At 36.6% G+C, this 25,383-nt stretch overlaps 1 protein-coding gene across 13 annotated transcripts in view; it reads left to right on the top strand.

The window, feature by feature from the left end:
* MYO3A (myosin IIIA) overlaps positions 1 to 25,383 on the top strand; it is a 214,361-nt gene that overhangs the window by 129,963 nt on the left and 59,015 nt on the right. For all 13 annotated transcript variants that reach the window (XR_015549326.1, XM_087420695.1, XM_087420692.1 and 10 more), the window contains 3 exons: positions 14,908 to 15,061; positions 16,607 to 16,695; positions 18,518 to 18,647. Coding sequence is in view for 12 of the 13 variants with exons in the window: in XM_087420695.1 (XP_087276821.1) it covers positions 14,908 to 15,061; positions 16,607 to 16,695; positions 18,518 to 18,647 (373 nt within the window). In the remaining variant the exon portion in view is untranslated. The remainder of the gene's footprint in view (positions 1 to 14,907; positions 15,062 to 16,606; positions 16,696 to 18,517; positions 18,648 to 25,383) is intronic.

The raw sequence follows: 25,383 nt of genomic DNA, 5'->3' as shown, positions 1-25,383 counted from the left end.
CAAAGCTGAGAATTACTGCCCTAAATTCTAGCCCCCCAAAGACTTCTATCCTTGACCCTCTTCTCAGACTCACTAGGAAAGACAGTCTATTTACATTTTTTCAACCACCCCCTCCATGCTAGTGATGCTCAAGTCCCTGTCTCCAACCCACCCCTCTCTCTGAATTCCTGGCCTTTTTATCCGTTTAGGATAACTTCCAGAATTTTATCTGAACTGAACTCATCTTTCCCTGTCACTTTTATTCTTAGTCAGTGAATGACATCTCTATCCACCCACTTACTCAAGCCAAAAATGTTATGTTACATTTCATTTCTCATTACTGAAATTCAAAAAAATCAGCAATTTTTGCTCATATTCCTCCCTCTTTTATGCTCCAATAGATATATTTTTTTCCATCTTTTTTTTTTTTTTGAGGAAGATTAGCCCTGAGCTAGCATCTGTTGCCAATCCTCCTCTTGTTTTGCTGAGGAAGATTGGCCCTGGGCTAACATCTGTGCCCATCTTCCTCTACTTTATATGGGATACTACCACAGCATGGCTTGATGAGTGGTGTGTAGGTCCGTGCCCGGGATCGGAACCTGTGAACCTGGGCCACTGAAGCGGAGCACACAAACTTAACCACTACACCACCGGGCTGGCCCACCAGTAAAAAATATTTGACAGTACAATATTTGGTGTACATTTTTGCCTTTCTCACTAGGCTTCAAACTCCTTGAGGTCAAAGAATGTGTCTTAATTCTTTCTGTATCTTCACAGCCTGACATACAGCATGTGTGCAATAAATATTTATTAAATTAATGTCATCTTGTTTTAATGCCTCACAATGTCTGCAGAATCTATTCTAATCAGAAACTGAAACAAGTGAATTTTTTTTGGTTTGGACTTTTTGATAGGGATCTCTTAGGATTACCTGTTTCATGGGACCAGGTGCATCTTCCTGTATTTCCCATCTGATTAATTAACAACTTGTGCTGGTAGACCTCTGTTATTCTTCTCTTATTTTGGGTTGAGATTAGAACCTGGTTTTATTGAAACTAGCCTTTAAACCAAGGTACATATGTTTCAATAATTATTGGCTTTTCACTTTTTATAGAATGTTACAGTTTACAATTCATTTTGATTGATAGCCTTGAATTTCATCCATGACCCTAATACTCTTAGTTCTTTTGTCTTTGGGCTTGCTACAAATGAAACTATTCTATAAGGCTCTTTTTAAAATATCCTTGAGAGGCTTTTAAGACAAAACAACTCAAAATTGCCTCCAAGAAATTAAAAATTCAGCTAGGATCCAGGATTATACAAAGTACTTTGAGGAATTAAGGTCATTCCCAATCCTTTCAAGTGGCTTCCTAGGGTAACTACCCAAGAATCCTTGCTTCATAATCTTATGGAAGAGGCCTCGGTGGCTGAGTGATCAGGTCAATGAATGTGTGATCTGGTGGGTACACGATTAGTCAGTGATTCTCTTGATTTTAACATGTGTGTGCTCATATTTGGGTTTTTTTTCTCTTACTCTGTCATTTTCTTATGAAAGCAAAAACTGTAACTGAGAAATGCTAACGTAGCTGTATGTATTAGCTATCACAGACAGAGAGCACGCTTACATTAATTTCTATAAATGAGAAACAGCTATTAAGCCAAATCATTACTTAAAGTCACAGTCATACCTTTTTTGGTCAAATGTAATCATAGGTTTCACCTAACTCAGAGGTCCTTTATTTAATAAAGCCATTATTGCTTATCAGTAGATGTAGTGTTCTCAGTTTCATGGTCATACAAATGATCTGGGCCATCTGAGCAAGACACAAGCCTTGGGCAGCACCTTCACAGATGAAACAACTCCTGGTCCTGCTTAAATCAACAAACATTATCTTTACTGACAGTCCTATAGCCTTGGAATGTAAATACAGGTTTGCTGAAAGCGTTTTCTTACTTAGCCCAAAAGATCAGTTTACATGTCATATACAGTGGGACACACCAACAAGGTTGGTTACAAAGGTATTTTGAATATCATTTTCCCATTATTTTCCATTAAAACAATAATCAATGGACTACAGTAAAACATTTTTAGTGAAAGAGTTTATGACAGTGACCTAATCCATAGTTTGTGGGTGGATAGTTTTGTGTTTCTTGGAATGGTTGCCTCCAGCTAACCATTTGTATTCCTTTTGAAACATGTTCCTAAATCTGGGAATCCCATTCTCAACTTGCTGGCAGCTATGCCTCTTTTCTCCTCAGCCTACTTTTCTATGGACATAAATTATGTGCCTCAAAAATCTTAGCACTCAGCCAGGAGCTTGTATCTCTTTTTTGTCTTTATTATTTAGATATTTAAAATGTCTAAGAGTAGCATTGTTTTTCTACTGTGTATAATATATAACTCCTGAAAATTTTCTGGAGTTTGATATTTCATAATATTTGAAGCTTCCATACTTTTCCAGCATCAGAAGAACCATTTTGTATATGTTTAATAAAATTTAAAGGGGCAATTTGTATCTGAAAACAATAGTATGAAAATTAGGTGACAATCTTGGTCCCCACCCCTGCAAATAGACAATGAGGAGTAAAGTTGTAATCTTTTAAAATTTGAGACTCAATCAAACTCTTCTAAATGAGTCACAACTGAAAAGTGTATAATTTTCTCTTAGTTTTATTAATTCTACCAATAGAGTAATTCTATTTCAGCCTTCCCTATTACATTTGTATAGCGTTATTTTGACACACGCTATTTAATTCCTTATCTTTCAAAAAGCTTTTAATTAGCTCAAAGGGCAGCAAACAAATTATCACATTTCCAATAAGGGAGGCATCTTTTTGCAATAGCCCATCACTGAATCTCCATGGTAATTATTGTAGCCAAGATTTTGGTTGTGTTTGGTTTGTTTTTGTTGTTTTCTAGTTTTCTTCCACGTGAAAGAGAGTTCAACAGTAATGGAAGTGTGATAGAAAGCTGGAAGTTCTCTTCAAGTTAATCATGCTGGTGCTGTAGTGGTGGTTCTGTCCTTTGTTTTAATTTTACAGTATGGTATAATCATTGTGGTATAGAACATACAAAAGAAATGAACCCTGTTCCCTACAAGTTTATGCTTCAAATCAAGGGGAATGCGCACCAACCACTGATGAGTCACCCATGGGCATGATTTGGATTGGAACAAATGCCATTGTTCTTTAGGGCTGTTAGACACCTGGAGTACTACACCCAGGGTGATACTACACAGCATTGTTCTAGAATCCTGATTCTAGAATCTAGATTCACTCTACTTCCTTACATGCCTATTTATATCTAGGATAAGTTTCCTTATCTGTTAGCACAGCACATCTATCTGGCTATTAACTGAACTAAAGTTTGTTTTTAAAGTGAGCTATTAATATTTGTTTCTGTACAAGGATAAGCTGTTACATATTTCATTTATATCTGCACCCATGGGTTTAGAATTAAAAGTCAGAAGTCATTTTATTGGCAGGAAACTATTTACAGCACATAATGGAAACCATAACTGCCATTATAGCTCTGGCTTCTCTTGCAGAAAGTGATGTGTATCACTTTCATCTCCAGCTGTTCATATCCTAAAGTTTAAAGCTTTTGAGATTTTTGAATGTGGGCTCCAACACATAATTTGTGGCAATTGCAAAGAACAAAAATTCCTTCAGTTATATAATATCTACCTTTTCAGCTTCTTTTTTACATTATAAAGTAAAAAGAATCAGTCATCTGATAAAAAATGTGTGGGTAATCCAAAATAAACCCTTTATAAATCTCTTCAATTTGTTTTGCTTAAAAAGTGTGAATTTTTATTTTATATCCAACGTTCTTCCCTATTAAAGAAGCCACATGTGTGCGCTGGTGGCAGCATTGTCTTATTTTAGCTCTCCAAGTGATAAAGGCCATTTTATAGGCATTTACTTTAAGCATTAAAACAGCCATACATTTAAGAAACCCTTGATACAACAAATCTTCCTTTTTAAATACTCCACCAAGATTTGGGTTACTATTTGAGATCACATGCAAATGTTCTTTAAACTTCTCACATACTAAGTGAATATGGAAGTTAACATCCAAAAGGTTAGATATGTGTGGAGCATCCTGGCAGCAGCTCCTGGCTGTGGACATGTCCTCCTCTCCCTCTGGCTTGTTGCACATAGCCTTTTGGGCTCCCGTGTTCCCCTTGCTCAATACCTATGCTGCAAACAGTCTGTTTCTCTTTCATCGATGAAGTTGAGTCCACACCCTTCGTGTGATGTGGGGATTTGTGGTACTTATTTTGATAATTTGATAATATTAAAAAATTTTTTTAATTTTCATAAAAAATAATTTTCATTGAATATACAATTAGGAGCATAGATCCATACAATTACTGTAGTTTTCTACACATGAGGTTAGAGCATACTATTAACAAACTGAAATAAAATTTTTTGGTAAGATTTAAACGTGACAGTAAAGGAGAAGTAATTTAAGGTAAAGAGATCCTGGTATATAGAAAATTACATTTCTGAATTCCTAACTGAAATGCCTCCTTATTCTAAGCCAATATATCAATAGAATATAAGTTTGTAAAATCTTCTATGAATTTCAAAGAGTTTTCAAGAATAGATATCATACACAAAAAGTGACTAGATTAGAATTTTCATCTTAACATGCATTGCACAGTATACTCTTTTTCTGAAGAAGGAAGCTGCTCTAGGGAGCATTGTTTAAAACTCCTTCCTCAAAAGTTCAATGAAATGTATGCAAACTAAATCATGGATGTTTTATTAGGAATTATACAAAATACTTTCTCATTAGGTTACCTGTCAAATTCTGAATTAATGTCCTATGTCATCTCAAGTTAATGCTGATCAACATTCCCTGTGACTTGCCATTAAAATTAACATAAAAATCAATAGGATCTTCAATATCAGCTTTGAATAGAAAATACAGGAAGAAATAGATTTCAAATCATAAATTTGATTTTACATCAAGAGTTTAGATTTTTACAACATGCATGTTGCCAGTCTGTTTTCTTCATTTTTAGGTCTTTAAAATACTTAGTACTGCAGTAAGATGTTATTACTAAAAATATTATGTATTTATAGAAAGAGAGAGTATGATAAAGCAAATGTGGTAAAATGTTAGCAATTGGGGAATTTGGGTAAAGGGTACATGGGAGTTCTTTGTACTATTTTTGCAATTTTTCTTTGAAATTATTTCAAAATAAAAAGTGGCAAAAGATTCTTTTTTTACTATAATAAACATAATTCACCTTGAGTACTGATAGCACCCTAAATCCTATGTTTTCAACTTTTAAAATCTTTCTTTTAGAATGAGGAGGATTTTTGTCAATGGTTAGAATGAGTAACTTCTTCTCAATGTTTTCTTTCCACTGTGGGCAATGTGTTCTTAAATATGTACACTCATATGAGCAGTTGGTGAGTAGGAATTCTTTTACTAAAAGACAGACTTCAGAGACTAAATGTGTTTATGTGGCTTCTTTCACCTTGCAAATGTTCTATCAACAGAATGTTTATTCATTTATTCACTAAGTTTCACAACACATCCAGGCAGTTTTAGCATTTTGAAATGTTAGAACTAGAAGAAACCTAAATAGATCATCCATATTTCACAGATAAAAATGACTCTCTGTGACTTGCCCAAGGTTCCAGGCTGGTTAAACAAAGCCAGGGCCAGAATCTGGGTCTTCTGATACCCATCCACGGTTCTTCTCCAGAACAAATAAATAAGCAAACTTGAGGAGAACCAAGGACCTAGCAAAGTAATCCCCCATGCAGAAGAAAAGTGTGCTCCATCTATTTTAAAGAAAGGAAAGAACAAGAGGGGGAGAGAGGGAGGAAAATAAAGAGAGAGAGTTTTCACATGAAAAGCCAAGGAAAATCAACAGAAGGCAGGGCATAAGGAAACTGGAGAGAACTGGAGCACTGAAGCAGGCAGCAGTGGTAACAGAGACTCGGACAGCTGGAGGGAGCAGAGACCACCTAATAGGAAGGATATAGAACTAGAAGATGGAACAACTGAAAAAGAGAATGTAGCAAAAGCAAAGTAATGCTGGGATGTTACTTCAGGCTTGAATTAGAAAAGCAGAGAGCATCTTTACTGTGCCCTAAAGGGCGGGGCCCCTACGGCTTTCGTCTTCACTTGTACCTCCTCCAGCCCCATCTAACCCTGAATATACACATAGCAGGTGCTCCACGAATGTCTAAGGACTTTCTGTATGTGGCATCCTCTACCATGATCTACACAGAGACAACACCACAAACCTAGGTGAATTCCAAATACTGTCTCTTGATATAAATCCCATTCTTCCTTCTGTGACATGAAATGCATAGAAGCATAAAAAAAGTGGACTACACTTATAAAAATAAAAGAGATACTGATTTATGCCCTGAAAACAGCAAATAAAGGAGAATAAATATTGAGGATCATTTATACCAGCTGTTGAAATAGTCCTAGATTCTAAAATCTCTAAAACGGTGAAGCAGTGTCAAATGATGGACTCGCCAACATGAGAGGGATACACCTTCGTTTCATGGGTGTAAGTTCAGTGAAAGACCTCAGAGTGCCCTGTCGCTGCATATACCCAGCTTTTATAAAAGAAAAATATCATATTAGCCAAAGTCCTTGACTGAACTCTTGGTGATCTCAGATGAATCTTTTTGAAACTTCAGATTTGGATAAAGCTATCAGAAGGTAGTAGAAAAGTATTCTCTCACCACAGAATGATGAGGTGGTGCTTTCAGGGGATAGAGAGAACCTGTCTATCTTTTACAGGATGATGCAGTCTGCCTGGAAAAATCACAAATACGTGGAGATTAAACAACATACTCCTGAATAACCAATAGGTCAAAGGTGAAGTTTAAAAAAATCAAAAAATATCTCGAGACAAATGAAAATGGAAGCACCACAACCAAAACTTATGAGATGCAGCAAAGGCAGTTCTAAGAGGGAATTTTATAGCAATGACCATCTACATTAAGAAAAAAGAACGATCTCAAATAAACAACCTAACTTTACACCTCAATGAACTAGAAGAAGAAGACTAAGCCTAAAGTTAGCAGAAGGAAGGAAATAAAGAGCAGAGTGGAAATAAATGAAATAGAGACCAAAGAGACAATAGAAAAGATCAATGAAATTGAGTTTTTTTTTTAAAGGTAAACAATTGACAAACCTTTAACTAGACTCACCAAGAAAAAAGAGGAGAGAGGACTCAAATAAATAAAATTAGAAATGAAAGAGGAGACCTTACAACTGATACCACAGAAATACCATGAACAATTATTTGCCAACAAATTGGGCAACCTATAAGAAATGGATAAATTCCTCGAAACATACCACCTACCAAGATAGAATCATGAAGAAATAGAAAATATGAACAGACCAATTACTAGTAAAGAGATTAAATCAATAATCAAAAACCTCCCAATAAACAAATGCCCAGGATCAGATGGCTCCGCTGGTGAATTCTGCCAAAGATTTGAAAAAGAATTAATACCAGTCCTTCTCAAACTCTTCCAAAAAATAGAAAAGGAGGGAACATTTCCAAATTCATTTTATGAGGCCAGCATTACCCTGATACCAAAACCAGACAAGGATGCTACAAAAAAAAGAAAATTACAGGCTAATATCCCTGATGAACATAGATGCAAAAATCCTCAACGAAATGTTAGTAAACCAAATTCAACAGTGTATTAAAAGGATCATACACCATGATCAAGTGGGATTTATTCCAGGGATGCAAGGATAGTTCAGCATCCATAAATCAATCAATTTGATCTACCAAATTAACAAAAGGAAGGATAAAAATAATATGATTATCTCAATAGATACAGAAAAAAGCATTTGACAAAATTTGACATCCATTCATGATAAAAAGTCTGAACAAACTGTGTATAGGAGGAACGTAACCCAGTGTGATACCAGCCACATATGACCAGCCCACAGCTAACATTATACTCAAAGCTGAAAGCATTTATTCTGTGAGCAGGAACGCTTGGTCTGACTAGGACTTCCAGTACTATGTTGAATTAAAGTGGCAAGAAGGAGTATCTTCTTGCCAGAGCAATTAGGCAAGAGAAAGAAATAAAAGGCATCCAAATCAGAAAGGAAGAAGTAAAATTGTCTTTATTTGCAGATGACATAATATTATGTGTCCAAGACTCCACCAAGAAACTGTTAGAACTAATAAATTTAGTAAAACTGCAGGATACAAAATCAATATACAAAAATCAGTTGCATTTCTATACACTAACAATGATCTATCAGAAAGAGAAATGAAGATAACAATCCCGTTTACAATAGCATCAAAAAGGACAAAATACTTAGGAATAAATTTAACCAAGGAGGTGAAAGACCTGTACACAGAAAAGTATAAGACATTGAAGAAGACACAAAGAGATGAAGAGATATCCCATGCTCATGGATTGGAAGAACTGATATTGTTAAAATGTTCATACTACTCAAAACAACCTACAGATTCAATGTAATCCCTATCAAAATTCCAGTAGTGTTTTTCACAGAAACAGAACAAACAATCCTATAATTTGTATGGAACCACAAAAGACCCTGAATAGCTGAAGCAATCTTGAGAAAGAAGAGCAAAGCTGGAGGCATCATGCTTCCTGATTTCAAGCTATATTACAAAGCTATAGTAATCAAAACAGTGTGGTAGACACATAGATCAAAACAGAGACACAGATCAATGGAACAGAATAGGCAGCCCAGAAATAAACACATGTATATATAGTCAATTAATTTACAAAAAAGGAGTCAAGAATATACACTAGGGAAAGGATAGTCTCTTCAATAAATGGTGTTGGGAAAACTGGATAGCCACATGTGAAAAAGTGAAACTGGACCCTTGTCTTATACCATACACAAAAATCAACTCAAAATGGATTAAAGACTTGAACATAAGACCTGAAACTGTAAAACTCCTAGAAGAAAACATAGGATGTAAGCTCCATGACATGGATCTTTGCAATGATTTTTTGGATATGACACCAAAAGCAAAGGGAACAAAAGCAAAAATCAACAAGTGGGCCTACATCAAATGAAAAAAATCTGCTCAGCAAAGGAAACCATCAACAAAACGAAAAGGCAACCTATGGAATGGGAAAAGATATTTGCAAATCATATGTCTGATAAGGGTTTGATCTCCAAAATATACAAAGAACTCTTCATACAACTCAAAAGCAAAAAAACAATCTGATTTAAAAACAGGCAGAGGAACTGAATAAACATTTTTCAAAGAAGACATACAAATGGCCAACAGATATATGAAAAGGTGCCCAACATCACTAATAATGAGGGAAATGCAGATCAAACCCGTAATGAGATATCACTTCCCACCTGTGAAGTGATAGAATGGCTGTTATGAACAAGACAAGAGATAACAAGTGTTGGTGAGGATGTGGAGAAAAGGGAAGCTTTGTGTACTTTTGGTGGAATGTAAATTGGTGCAGCCACTATGGAAAACAGTATGGAAGTTCCTCAAAAAATAAAAATAGAACTACCATATGATTTAGCAATCTCACTTACGGCTATATAAAAAGTAAATGAAAACAGGATCTTAAAGAGATGCCTGTACTCTCAATAATGCTGTTCACTGCAGCATTATTCACAGTAGCTAAGATATGGAAACAAGCTAAGTCTCTGTCAATGGATGAATGGATAAAGAAGATGTGTTGTGTATGTATGCAGTGGAATATGATTCAGCCATGAGAAAGAAGGAAATCCTGCTATTTGCGACAACATGGATGTACTTTGAGGGCATTGTGGTAAGTGAAAAAAGCCAGACAGAGAAAGACAAATACTGTATGTTTTCACTTATATGTGGAATCTTAAAAAGCCAAACTCATAGAAATAGAGATTAGAATGGTGGTTACCAGCACTTGGGGGTTGGAAGAAATGGGAAGATGTTGATCCAAGAGTGCAAACGTCCAGTTATAAGATGAATAAGTTCTGGGAATCTGCTGTACAGCATGGTGATTGTAGTTAATAATACTGTGGTGAAGTAAAGTTGCTAAGAGAGTAGATCTTACATGTTCTCACCACAAATAAGAAATGTTAGTTATGTGAGGTGATGGAGGTGTTAGCTAATGCTATGGTGGTAATCGTTTTGCACTATATAAGTGTATCAATTCAATACATTGTACACCTTAAACTTATGCAATGTTATATGTCAGTTACATCTCAATAAAACTGGGGGTGGGTGGAAGAAGATAATTTCCCCAGAAAGCCACTCAGAAGCCAGCTTCATGAATGAATTCCTAAGGAAGACAGACACGTGATCAGGAGGGCATATAGAGGAAAATGAGAGAAAGGAACAAAAATCAACCGGACATCAAGGATGTTTTCACTCAGGTCCTTGAGCTTTTCCATTTATTTAGCTCTGTCTGATCTCTAGCTTCACAAATCTTCAACAACATCACAATAACTGACGGTGTAATGGTTTCTCTGAGCCCAAGAAAAAGTTAAATTATGTTTATTGTTATCTGTTCCAGAATAATAATACCGCTAATAATAGCTGGCAGGCATTACGTGCATAATATGTGCTAAGCATATGTCCATTTTATTTCCCCCAAAACGATTCTCTTAGGGAGTTTATGATCTAATCAAAGAAATGCAAACACAACAATAGGCTATCATTTTCACCTATCAAAAATATCAGAGAAAATTTTTAATGAGAATATTCATTGCTGGTGAGGTTAGGAATGTTTATGCAGTGCCGATTAGAGAGCACATTGCCGCAAGCTTTAAAAAAAATCAATCTAGACATGCCCATCAGGCTCCTGTAAAATATTCACACAATTTGATCAGCTAATCTGTCCTAAAGATATAATCCAAAATACAGAAAAACTTGGTGCACAAAGCTGTACATCAGAGCACTATTTAAAATAGATAAAAAAGTAATCTAAAATGTCCTCAAATAAGAGAATGGTATAGAAAACTACCAGATGTAATCTGATGTAGCCATTCAAATAATGTTTATGAAAATGTATTAATTACATGGGTATATGCTTATATTATAATGTTATTTACTTTTGTCACATGAAATAAGGTAAAATTAAAATTGAATAAATAGTATGATTTTGTTATTAAAAAATATTATGCATAGAAAAAGACTGTAAAGATTCCACTAAGTGTTAAGACATTATCTATAGGAGCTGAATTTATAAGTGAATTTTAAGATCGTAATGGTTTTCCCATATTTTAAATTTTATGTGAGCATGGATCACATCTACAATCACACACGTGATTTATTATTTTCACCCTCATCTTCCCCTATCTGGAAAACTGCTTTTCAAAGTGACTTTTGCAAAAGGAGTCCAGAAAGCTCAGTATATTAGTTTGCTCGGCTGCCGTGACAAAATATCACAGACTGCGTGGCTTAAACAACAGAAGTTTCCTTTCTGTTCCGCAGCCTGGAAGTCCAAGCTCAAAGTATGGACAGGGTGGGTGTCTCCTGAGGCCTCTCTCCTGGACTTGCAGATAGCCGCCTTCTCTCTGTGTCTTCACGTGGCCTTTTCTCTGCGCACTCCTCCCTGGTGTCTCTTCCTCTTCTGATAAGGACACCAGTCCTGTGGGATTAGGGCCCTGCCCTTATGACCTTATTTAACCTTAATCACCTCCTTAAAGGCCCTCTCTCCAAATACAGTCACATTGGGGATTAGGGCTTCAACATATGAATGGGGAGGGCACAATTCAATCCCTAACACCCAGTCATTTATTTACCATGCCCAAGCTTCCCTAGATGCGGAGGCGAATAAAGTTCCTGTCCTCATGAAAATTTCATTCTAATAAGACAGAGAATAATAAACAAGTAAAACTGCTAGAAACACTGTAAAAAAATTTAAAGCATGGAAGGGGATGGGGGGCGCGGTGTAGAGAGTGACTAGTCCAGGAAGGGAAGCAGCTGAAGGAGTCCAGGAGATGCGGGAAGAGACCAGAGTGAGGAGACTCATTGTGTTATTCATCCATGCTGAGTAACCTATGCTTGAATTTCCACCTGCCTTAGAAGCCACGTGGAAGCTTGCAGCCTCTCTCAGCCTGTGGTCTTCACCCTTCCAGGCTGCTGTGTGAGTCTGAGGACTCAAGTTAGTGGTCTCGAGTATCTCCTGTGGTGACGCTTTGGCCCTAAACAGTTCAGCTTGTTGCTTGGGCCGTAGCTGTGGAGGTGCACCTTCGACCGGCTTTCTTGTTCCTATGTCCTTTCACAGCTCACACTCAAAATTCAATGAAAAATGAGGGAGAATCTGACTCAGGTGTGAGGTTTCCTAACATCCAAGTCTTCTGCTTTCCCTTGCCTCCTTGATAGATACTTAAAATGATTATCCATCTTTCCTTTCGGAAAAGGGAATTCAGGCCATCTGAAGCGAGTGGGGATTATACATGCTAAGCAGCTCAGCTTTACTGCACTTAATAACTCTACTCATCAGCTTTAAATGTATTTTTAATGTATAGGGCGCAGCAGAGGACTTTCTGAAGAGTTATGTGAACTTCATTTTCCCACATATGCTTAAAAACAACTAAGCATTTTGAGATCATAACGGCTATAAAAATACATAATATATTGTTTTAGGCATGATCATGTTACTAAAAGTCCTTTATAAATCCTTAGTAATAGCATTGTTTTCTCCATTGGTTTGCCTAGCGTCTGTAACACTAACAAGTATCTTAAAGAGGAGCCCGCTATTTTCCAAGTTACTCATCTCCACTCTGTATGACCTGCCACAAAGCATTCAGTGGGTTTTGACACAGGCAAATAGAAATGACAAGTGCGTTGGTTTGGACCTTAACCTCAAGTGCTTTCTATATAAAACATACAAAACCTCCTTTGAACTTTGCAGTTGCCATTTAAACTATAAGATGCTGTCAGCTTAATGTGTCTAACAGGAAAGTAATTCTAGGTCTGCATACTTCTCCCAAGGTTACCTTCAAATAAAAAAGCTGTGAAACTTCAAGACCTTGTTTCCATGTTTTTGTGCTGGATAAACTGAATGTCTTTCAGATGACCTACCTTTTAGACCCGTGAATTCTGCCTCATTTTTGTATATTAGATTTTGTTTTATTTAGAAATATACATTTATTTTTCCTGGTGACATCCTTGACATGAGATTTCAATTTCGTAAGGCTCCAAAAGTAGTGATTAAAACTTGGCTTATTGGGGCCGGCCCCATGGCTTGGCAGTTGGGTGCGCACGCTCTGCTACTTGGCGGCCCGGGTTCGGGTCCTGGGTGCGCACCGACGCACCGCTTGTCCAGCCATGCTGAGGCGGCATCCCACATACAGCAATAGAAGGATGTGCAACTATGACATACAGCTGTCTACTGGGGCTTTGGGGAGAAAGAGGGAGAAAGAAGGACGAGGATTGGCAGTGGAAGTTGGCTCGGGGCCAGTCTTCCTCACCCCAAAAAAAAAAAACAAAAAAACTTTTGGCTTATCAAATGCCCCACCTGCCATTGGCTAAATTCCTCCATGAAGTTGCCATAAAAATAAGCTCTCTTTCTCTGAACTCTTGTAATACATTGCACATAGCATTTATCTATCATCTGACCTTGCATTTTGAATATTTATTTATTAACCATATCACTAAAATTATATTTTAAGTCCACTGAGGACAGGGAGTTTGTTTTACATATCTCTTTATCACCTATAGTAATGTGTATTATCAGGTGTTTAATGAAAATATTTAATTAAAGAATATATTAAAATAATTGCATAGACTAGATGATAATGAAGACAACTAGTCTTTTGGTGGTGAACATGATGTACTCTATACAGAAGTCGAAATACAATGATGTACACCTGAAATTTATATAATGTTACAAAACAATGTTACCCCATAAAAAATAAATAAAATATATTAGAATTCCTATTACCAAATAATAATAATAATAATAACAATGAACATAGCCTGTAATTTTAATTTGTGAATGGTGCAGGTCATTCTGCCCTAGTCAGTGGTTATTTGCTATCTTTCCCCAGTGATAGTTGCTTTATCACTTGAAACCAGTGAGTACCCTACATGTAAGCATCGCTACAAGTCACAGCTCAGAGGTCACTTGTATCCTCTCTTCTACAGACTGCAGCACTGGGGTAGGGGCACGGTATGGAGGTGAAGTCATAGAAACAAAGTTGCAGCAAAATTCCTCCTGTTCCTTTTGTAAAACAGATCGGCAGCACTGTGCTGTGCTGGCACCATGGGCTTACAGTAATTGTTGTTCGTTGTCTGTATTTGATGCATCTTATAATATACTCAACAACAAATGGTTATTAACGTACCAGATATTTTTACTTTGTTAGATGGAGATTGTTGCCTCCACTTACTAGATGAGAAAATGAAAGCCTATAGAGTAATAAAATTCCGCAGAATTATATGGCCAAGTGGCAGAGCCCGGATATGAACCCATGTGTTCTTGGTTCTGAATCCAGTGGTTGTTCCTATGACCACAGCTGTCCACCCTACTAACAATGTAAATGTCATCATGACTGAAAAGTTATGCGAATGTTCTTGAAAGATCCATTTCTGAAACTAGGTAAAAGGCTTACGCTGGGGGACGTGTAACCCTAAGATATACCTAATTAATATTCTATAAATTCTGGAACATAATTTTATTGCTGCTCATTAACAACATAATCGCTTGCATTTTGAAAGCGTAGGATGTCTGTAATTCTAGTACAGAGACTAGAAACTTTTCATTACTACCCTGAGTATAATCAGTGCTGACTTTAATGAACTAGCAGTTCTGGGGAGAGAAAAATAACGTGATACCCTCAGTTTAATGGCAAGATCATGGGGAGCAATTTATTATAATATGTGTAAAGTAGAATTTTAGGTAATTACTGCCAAGCTACATGAAATTATTCACAAAATTTTAAGTGAATTTTTCTATATGTATTATTTCCTGTTATAGAATGAATACCTAAATGAAGATGTTGATGCTAGAGTTATTGAATATGAAGATAACCGACCCCTCCTGGATATGTTTCTGCAGAAGCCAATGGGTTTACTATCCCTACTTGATGAAGAAAGTAGATTTCCCAAGGCAACCGACCAAACTCTTGTAGGTGAGTTTTAAATTCAGTGTGTCTTCATAGTTTTCTGAATGTGGTCATGTAATTCTGAATGATTAAAAAAAAATTATTTTTAATTATCTGGGAGAAAGCATCTGTCACAAAGCGTGCATATCTAATGTTAAAGAGGAGTCTTTGTATCTAATACCTGGACCAATGAATGTTTATAGTAGGGTGAAATATCTAGTGCTGAATTAAACAAGTTTGTATATTAGACTTCTCCTTATATTATGGTAGAGCCCCAACCATAGGATCTTATGTTAGAAATGAGCTGAGAAATTATCCAGCCCAAAATTAGAAATTTGAGGGCAGGGCAAAAGTACAGCTCTAGAATTTGAAGAGAGATAGCTAACAGGAAGGAAATAAATTCATCTGTGATGTTCTATTCATTTCTCTAATAGAGGCAAATAGCCTCACATACCTTAATAGTCTCTAAATTACATTAATAAATGTTCATAATAATAATCCTGAGTCATCAAAGAAAGATTAAACATATTCATTTTTTCTGTTTGAGAAGGCAGAGAAGTATATACTATATTTAAGAAGATTATCATCTAAAATACTTAAAATAAAAAAAAGCCCTACTCCTTAAATTTAAAAAAAAACTTTAGATTTTTCAGGTATCTGAAAAAAATCACTTTTTAATGTGGAAACACTATGCTCTCTGATGGTAGGAGATATTCACTATGTACAATAAATTCTTACAGAAAAATTGGGTTCACATTTTCTCTCACTTACTTTTGGGGATATACAGAGTATGTTTCATACCATTAAGTCTGTGGTTTGCTTCCTTCTGACTCACTGATTGGCTTATTCTCCCCTCTAACTGGACAATACTAGAGGGAAATAACCCCAAGGTTGTGGGGAAAATCATTTCATGGCAGTCACTTGATTTTGGTGTTAAAATGTTCCTTCTAGAACATGGAGCAAAAAGTTCTCTGAAGGTGGTAAATTGTTATAGAAATATAAACTGCCTTTATGATCCTATTGTGTTTCCTATATAATCAATAGTAACTTATAGCTCTTCTAATAGAAAGGAGAGCCAGAATACCAAATTTCTAGGCTCATGGCTTCGCATCAAACTGTGTTTCAAAAACCTCTTTGATTGGTTAGTCTAAAATAGTTCCCTTCGCTGTACTGGTGGTTCTCAAAATGTGGTCCCCAGACCAGGAACATCAGCATCACCTGGGAACTTGCTAGAGGTGTGACTTCTTGGATCCCACTCAAGACTCACTGAGTCAGAAACTCTGGGGTTGGGACCCGGCAATCTATGTTTTAAGAGGCCCTCCTGAGGATTCTGATGCTTGCTACGGTTTGAGAACTGCTGCTCTAAATCATAAGGGAATGGTAAAATTCATGATCTTCAGGTTTGCCTTACCATTTACAATTATATTCCAAATCTGCATGTATTAGCCATGTAAAATTTTCTGTCTTTTTTCATTGCACATTGTTTGTTTTATGGTGAGAGAGATGATTCTGTCAATATTTTCTAAAGATGTCCTACATGCTTGATATTGGAGTTCAATTTTTTTTCCATAGAAAAATTTGAAGGTAACCTGAAATCACAGTACTTCTGGAGGCCCAAAAGAATGGAACTTAGTTTTGGAATTCACCATTATGCAGGAAAGGTAAGAACTTTGAAGAATTATGGCTGAATTTCTCTTTAGTCTTTTGTCAAATAGTAAAGGTAGACATGAAAATTATGGGCCAAAATGTTTATAGATGGTTATAATGGGATAGCTATCTTTTTCTGCCCCTGTCTGGTCCTAACTCTGCTCTCCAACTTCCCACAATCTGTCCTATCCTTTGCCAACCACCCCCATTCCAGGGCATCCACTTCTAGCATCTAGCCTGAAAAGGTAAAAAAAAAAAAAAAATCCTTCTCTTAGTGTGACAAACACAAGGTTATAGTTTTTCTAGAGGAATTTTTATTAAGCAACTAAGGGAAAACAAGAAAGAAAAGAAAGAAGCAAGCCTCAAAGAGTCCATCTTTCTGATCCTAAGATTTGGCTTTGGGTGTGATTGGCTGGCAATGGGTACCGATTTTTTTCCTTTCTTTAATGATAACTGGGAACCTTTTATATAAACTGCCTTTTTGGAGGTGCTTCTCTCTCCATGGCAGCCTTTGTCTCTCCTCTCTCCCAACAAGAGAAGGTGCCAGTCTGGAGGTATAGTCAGATAACTGAGCTAGCCTAGATAGATGGAATTGACTAATGGGCTATTATGCAGTTAAAGGAAGAAATGTTTGTGCATTGATAGATACACATTCCCACACCAGAGCAAACCTCAGATACACTGTCCTACACCCAGAGAATGCTTTCTTTCCCTTCTGCAGAGAATAACAGGTCCTTCCCTCAGAATGATGTTATAAATATTGGAGGACTAAAAACATATTAAAATCAAGAAAGAATGCACAGAATGAGAAATCCATAAACAAAATAAAATATACTATCTTCCAAATAAACCTCTTTTAAAACATCCATTAAGAATTCCCTGTAATCATTTTATCCAGTTGTTTTTAACAATTGTATTAGTCTACTCTGGCTGCCATAACAAAAATATCACAAGCTGGGTTTTTTAAACAACAGAAATTAATTTTCTCACAGTTCTAAAGGCTAGAAGTCCAAAATCAAGATGCCAGCAGGGTTGGTGTCTGGCGAGACCTCTCTTCCTGGCTTGCAGATGGCTGCCGTCTTGCAATGTCCTAATATGGCCTTCTCTGTGTATGTGATGAGGTAGAGAGAGATCTCTCATGTATCTGCCTCTTCTTGTAAGGATATCAGTCCTGTGGGATTAGGGCCCCACCCTTATGACTTCATTAACCTTAGTTACCTTCTTAAAGATCATATCTCCAAATACTGACATATTGGAGGTTAGGGATTCAACATATTAATTTTGGAGGGACACAATTCTATTCGGTCCATAGCAACAACCATATTGGGTCATCCTACAGAAATCTGGGTTACATTGATCTTTAGAAAGTCTTAAAATTATTTATAAGTGCCAGAAACACAAATGCCCACAGCATATTTAGACAACACTACTACTGAGACAAAAATCTGTAACCGCCAATTCGCTGCAAGTGAATCAGTTGTCGCAGAAATGAGAATGTCTTGGTGGCCCCAGTATGCTTGCTTAATGCCACCCCCAACCCTCCAAATAGAGGAAGGAAACACACCACATTTCCAATATAATAAATGAGAGGAATCAAACCTCTTTGGTCATTTCGACTCAAAATCAGTGAGAAACAAATTTTTCTCTGACAAGATATGATGTAAACTTGGAGGGGTTTGCTTTTCCAACCAAGTTATAAGGGACTGCCTTTATAGGTCTTTGTATACCTGTGACTCAGCAGAGAGTAAGCTCTGTATTGATGATGATGATGATAATAATGGTGATGACAGTGACCTCATTGATTGTGATAATGACGATAGCATACTTCATCAACAGGTCCTCTATAATGCAAGTGGGTTCTTAGCTAAAAACAGAGACACTCTTCCAACTGATATTGTGCTGCTCTTGAGGTCATCAGAAAACAGTGTAATCCGGCAACTAGTCAACCACCCTCTGACAAAAACAGGTAAGCTAAGGCCATTTTCTTTAACCGAAAATGTTCCTCGGGCCCCATCAAGTAGTGTCTGACTGATTTTCATGAGTATCACCCTCAGTTTTTCATGTTGGTTTGTTTTCACCTCACTAAATATATCTTTATTAATATCTTCTGCCCAAACCATCTGAAGAAAATATAAAAATAGATATAAAGAAGCTAGGTTTTCATTAAAGAAAAGTGTTTGAAGCACTCACTAGAAAACATGGTGGTATCCTAGCTACTCACTAGAAGAATGTGCTCGCCTCCGAAGAGTTCAGAATTGTCTGCTGTTTCAGGAGTGAGCAGCGTCTGAATGGTTCTTTGAGGTCCTACAGGTTTAGCGAGGTCTTCCTTATTGATTAAAAACTCACATGCCTTTGCTCCACCCAATCATATCATCCTTGTGTTTGCTTTTTAGTAGAAAAAATGTAGTTGGGGTTGTTTTTCTTCATTGGAGTTTAAAATTGTTCTCTTTGTTTCTTTTTTTATAGTTTTGTGGTGGTATAACTGACATACAATGAACAGCGCATATTTAGACAGTAAAATTGGATGAGTTTGTGAAAGTAAAATTTGATGAGTTTTTGACACACCTAAACACCTGTGAAACCATCACCACAATCAGTAGTGAGCATATTCATCACCCCCAAATGACGTTTCCTCCTGACCCTGTAATCCCTCGCTCCACTCGTCCCTGCCCCCATGCAGTTGTTCGGGCCCCAATCGTTGAAAAGGTTGTTCTTTCCCCCATTGAATTACTTGGGCACCCTTGTTGAAAATCAATTGACTATAAATGTCTACAGGTTCTAGACTCTCTATTGTGTGTCACTGATATTTGTCTATCTTTATGCCAATACCACACTCTTGATTACTGTAGCTTTATAAAAAATTTTGAAATCATGTAGTATAAGATACCCAACTTTGTTCTTCTTTTTCAGAGTTGTTCAGGCAATTATAATTCCTTTGCTTTTCCATATAAATTTTAGAATGAGCTTGTCAATTTCTACCAAAAATCCTGGCAAGACTTTGATTGGGATGTACTAAAGCTGTAGATTAATTTTGGGAGAACTGATATCTGCACAATATTGAGTCTTCCAATCACGGAGCACAATGTAGTTCTGCGTTTATTTAAGTCTTCCTTAATTTCTCTCAGTGTATAAGTCTGGCACATCTGTCAGATTATCTGCTAGTATATCACATCTTTATGCTATTAAAATGGTAATTTTTAATTCAGATTCTGTATGTTGCTAGCATATAGAAATCCAATTGATTTTTGTATATTGATCTTTTGCCCTGCAACGTTGCTAAACTCATTTATTAGAGTAGCTTTTTTTTGTAAATTCCAAAGTATTTTCTACATAGATGATCATGTCATCTGTGAATAAAGAGTTTGCCCTTTCTTTTCCGTTTTGTTTACTTTTTGTTTCTTCATCTTGCCTGGTTGCACTGGCGAGAATCACCAATGCAATGTCGAATACAAGTGGCAAGAGTTGAACATTCCTGCCTTATTCCTGGTCTTAGGGGAAAAGCTTTCAGTTTTTCCCCATTAAGTATGATGTTAGCTGTAGGTTTTTCATAGAGGTACTTGATCAGGAGGAGGAAGTTACTCTCTATTCCTAGTTTGCTGAGTTTTTATCAAGCATGCGTGTTTGAATTTTGTCAATTCGATATTCTGGGCCAATGCTTTTTCTGCATCTATTGAGATGATCATTCATTTGGGTTTTTTATAATCTACAAATATGGCAAGTTACATTGATTGATTGTTAAATGTTATACCAACTTATTATTCCTGCAAAGAACCTGACACGGTCATGATGCATCGGACTTTTATTTATTGCTGGATTCAATTCACTAACATTTTGTTAAGAAACATTTTTGCACTTTGTTCATGAGAGATATAGAACTGTAGTTTTCTTCTAATTTTTTTTTCTGATTTTGGAATCACTGTAATGCTGGCATCATAGAATGAATTGAGAAGTATTGCCTTCTATTCAATTTTGAGGAAAAGTAGAATGAGTATTACTTCTTCCTAAATTGCTTTGTAGAATTCACCAGTGAGGCCATTTGGGCCTGAAGGGTTGTTTTTAACGACAAATTCAATTTATTTAATAAATATAAGGCTATTTATCTAATTTTTTGAAAGAGCTTTAGTAGGTTGTGCCTTTTAAGAGCTTTGTCTACTTCATCTATGTAAAATTTATTTACATAAATTGATATCTTTTTAATATCTGTAGATCTTGAAGTTATGTCAGCTCTCTCATTCTGTAAATTTAAATGGATTAAATCATATCCATAATTAATAAATGGATTAAATCAACAATATCATTTACTGATATTGATAATTTGTGTCCTCTCTCATTTTATTCTTGATAGATTTTCTAGAGACTTATCAACTTTATTGATATTCTCAAAGAACCAGTTTATGGTTTCATTGATTTTTTTCTGTTGGTTTTGCTTTCTATTTTGTAGATTTTTTTTCTTTTTTTGCTTTTATCTTTATTGCCTCCTTTCTTCTATTTACTTTGGGTTTTAGTCTGTCTTTTACTAATTTCTGAGGTGAAAACTTACATCAATGATTTAAGAAAATATTTCTCCTTTCCTAATATATGCAAATATATGAGTTATTTACAAATAATATTTAATTTCTAAGTATATTGGGATTTTCCAGATATCTTTTTGTTACGGACTTCTAATTTAATTCCATAGAGCTCAGAAAGCATACTTTGTACGATTTAATCCATTTAAATTTACTGAGACATGTTTTATGGCCCAGAATATGGTCTATCTTGTTTTATGTTTCATTTGCACTTGAAAATAATTCTGCTGTTCTTGGGTGGAATGTTCTGTAAATGTCAATTAGGTCAACTTGATAGAAAGTATTGGTCAAGTCTTCTGTATCCTTACAGGTTTTCTCTCTCCTGGTTCTATCAATTACTGAGGGAAGGGTTTTGAAATATGACCATAATTGTCAGTTTATCTATTTTGCCTTTCATTTCTATCAAGTTTTGCTTCATGTATTTTTAAGGTCTATTATTGGGTGCATAAACATTTAGAATTGTTATATCTTCTTGATGAATAGACCCCTTTATTATTATTAAATGACCCTTTTTACCCCGGTAATATTCTTTGTTCTGAAATCTACTTTGCCTGATATTAATATGAAGACTCCAGCTTTCTTATGTTTAGGGGTTGAATGGTAAATCGTTTTTTATACTTTTAATTTCAACTTATTTTTGTGTGTATGTTTAAAGTGGGTTTTTATAGACAGCATATAGTTGGGCCTTGCTTTTTTAAATCTTATTTGACAATCTCTGTCTTTTAATTGGGGTGATCAGACCATTTACATTTAATATGATTAATGATATGATTGGGTTTGACTCTACCACCTTGCTATTTGTTTTCTATTGGTTGCATCTGGTTTTTTGACCTGGGCTTCACCTGGGTTCGCCTTCCTACACTGCAGCATAAAACCTCTTCAGTCAGAAAGCTGGGGTAATCACAGGGCTCACCTCATTTGTTTCCCCTCTCAGGGATGGATGTCCTATACTGTTTGATGCACAATGTATAAAAACTGGTGTTCCTAGACAAATACTGTGTGATTCCATTTATATGAGGTGCTTAGAGTAGTCAGTCATAGAGACAAAAAGTAGAATGGTGGTTGCCAGGGTCTAGGGGTGGGAGGAATGGAGAGTTAGTATTTTAATGTGTATAGAGTTTCAGTTTTACAAGATGAAAGAGTTATGGAGATGGATGGTGGTCATGGTTGCACAACATTATGAATATATTTAGTACCACTGAACTATACACTTAAAAATGGTTAAGGGGGCTGGCCCCATGGCCTGGTGGTTAAGTTTAGCGTGCTCCGCTTTGGCGGCTCAGGTTTGCAGGTTTGGATCCTTGGCGTGGACCTACACCACTCATCACGTGCTGTGGTGGCAACCCACATACAAAATAGACGAAGATTGGCAGGGATGTTAGCTCAGGGCTAATCTTCCTCAAGCAAAAAAAGAGGAAGATTGGCAACAGATGTTAGCTCAGGGCAAATCTTCCTCAGGAAAAAAAATGGTTAAGATGCTAAATTTTATGTTATGTGTATTTTACTACAATAAAAAAATGGAAAGAAAAAAAAACTATTGTTCCATATACTTTGTATGTTTTTTTAGTTGTTTCAGTTAATTCAATCTGTGTTACTTGATCTTACCCAGAAGTAAAAGTCTTCTGTTTTGATTTTAGCAATAGCCATCTCTTTCTATATCCACCAACAGCATCTATGCATCTAATTTCATGTTTTCCACCCTTATAAAATATGCAGCCAGGTTCTCGATACTATGTTATGTCTCCTGACTATGAGCAGAACAGCGTCTAGTTGGCCGGGGAGAAAAGAAGCACTTCATAGTCAAAGGTGTTTCAGTAACTGAGAACTTCCAAGCTATTAAAGGCATTTGGGTTTTATATTCACTTAGGTGTGCAAACATATAATAATAATAATAGATAACTTTGTTTAGAGACTGCAGTGTGCTAGGCACTGTGCTGAGTACTTTTCTTTGCTCCTAAGAACAACGTTATAAGGAGGTGCTACTTTTACAGATGAGATGTCGAGGCTTGGAAATGCTGGGCAGCTTTCCTAACATTACCCCACTGGGAAGTCTTAGAAGTAGTCTTGAAAGTTCAGGTTCTTCAATTCTCCATATGCTGATTCTCCAAGACTCTAAAATAACCGTGGCCCTTTGCATGTGTGACTTCAAATATGAAATATAGTTTAGCCATTATTAGGGGAAAATGCACCACAATTCCTGCAGCTCACATCTCTAGTTTGGTTTATCACAGGTTTCTTCATCAGGCCAACTATAAAAGGAAACTGGATATATTTTCTGAAATTAAGATCTGCTCATTTTAGTTCCTGTTGATATGCATAGATGAATTTCTAAAAGGCTTTGTTTATTTTGTTGTTAAATAATTTGATGACTAGTGTATAAATTTTGTTACAGTGAAATTATTAATCCTTGACTGAGTTTCCTCTACTTTTTAAGTTTCCAAATAAACTTAAAACTTTAGTTCTTATTTGGCTAATATTAAGTCATGGTATCTATTAAGTAATGGGTCTATCCTAATTAATGTGAACTTTGTGTATTCATCATGTTTCCAAGAATCTTCCAAGTCTGTGGTAATTTTTTTCCAAAACTTTCCCTGGTAATCCTTAAAAAAAAAGAGAGAGAGAACAATAAGTGAAATTCCTGCAGTTGCCCCTCTGAAGGTCACCTGTTACTCTCTGTCCACTCTGCTGGCCTCAGTAAGTTCCACACTTGGAGACTCAAGAGTGCAGTATGCAGTCTCAGCCCAGCACGAAAGTCATCACACACACCCATCTCAGCACTTTTCCTGGAGGAACGAGGGAAGGGGGACGTGAGCAGAGCAGAGGCACTGCCAGCCACAACCCAGGTAGCCTTCTTTCCTGCACCATCTCAGAGTCAGTCTTTTGCAACCACAAAGAATGTGAGGGATTGGCCAGACACATGTCGCCTCTATTTATCACCTAAAAGAATAAGAGTGGATTGCAACTATTACATGCAACTATCTAGTGGGGCTTTGGGAAAAAAAAAAAAGGAGGATTGGCAATGGATGTTAGCTCGGAGCCGGTCTTCCTCAGCAAAAAGAGAAGGATTGGCATGGATATTAGCTCAGGGCTGATCTTCTCCCCCCCCCCCCCCCCAAAAAAAAAAAAGGGCCAGCCCCGTGGCTTAGCGGTTAAGTGCTCGTGCTCCACTACTGGCAGCCCGGGTTCAGATCCCTGGCGCGCACCAACGCACCGCTTCTCCGGCCACGCTGGGGCCGCATCCCACATACAGCAACTGGAAGGATGTGCAACTATAACATACAACTATCTACTGGGGCTTTGGGGAAAAACAAGGAGGAGGATTGGTGATAGATGTTGGCTCGGGGCCGGTCTTCCTCAGCAAAAAAAGGAGGAGGATTGGCATGGATGTTAGCTCAGGGCTGATCTTCCTCACAAAAAAAAAAAAAGAATGAGAGTGAAGAAAAATAATCTTTCTGAAGTGGTACTGAATTCTGGAGATATTTTGAATATTGCTATTAGGATGATTGCTGGTTGGTTAGTTGGTTAGTTAATTGTGCTTGGTTAGGGGTGGGAGACGCGTGAAAGTGAACTAATATTTCTAGGCACCTACCATGTGCCACACATACTATCACATATCAAAATTCTGTGAGATAGGCCTCATTATCCCCATTTTATAGATTCAAACTACAACTCAGAGACTAAGTAAATGATCCATGGGCAACACAATTTAAGTATTACGGCTGGTATTCAAACCCAGGTCTTCCTGGCTTCCAAGGCCGTAATCTTTTCACTACATCGTAATTTTTTCATGGCCTTGGGTTGTGTACTTTTATTTAACCCTAGCACCAGACACATATTTCTGAATGTTAGGTTGAAAATGTCCGTTGCTGTCAACCACACTTGATTTGCTTATAGCCACTTCATGTGAATTAATGATCCGTATGATTTTTAAGGCCCATTGTAAAGCTTACTTTTGCATTAAAGAAAATCTCGTATGCCATTTAACAAACACAAAAAAGAAGCAAATTGGTCCCTTTATCATAATCACCCCTATATCTTGTAGCAATTACAAGGAAATCCAACATTTACTCTACCTTTTCTTTTCTCCAATCTGGAGTTTTTCTGAATTTAAAATTTGTTACAAATTTTCACATA

The sequence above is a fragment of the Ceratotherium simum genome, chromosome 32, assembly GCF_057802395.1.
Source record: "Ceratotherium simum simum isolate JZ-2026a chromosome 32, ASM5780239v1, whole genome shotgun sequence".
NCBI classification, from domain to species: Eukaryota; Metazoa; Chordata; class Mammalia; order Perissodactyla; family Rhinocerotidae; genus Ceratotherium; species Ceratotherium simum.
The sequence above is the reverse complement of the archived record's forward strand: the minus strand, read 5'-3'. Positions and strand labels throughout refer to the sequence as shown.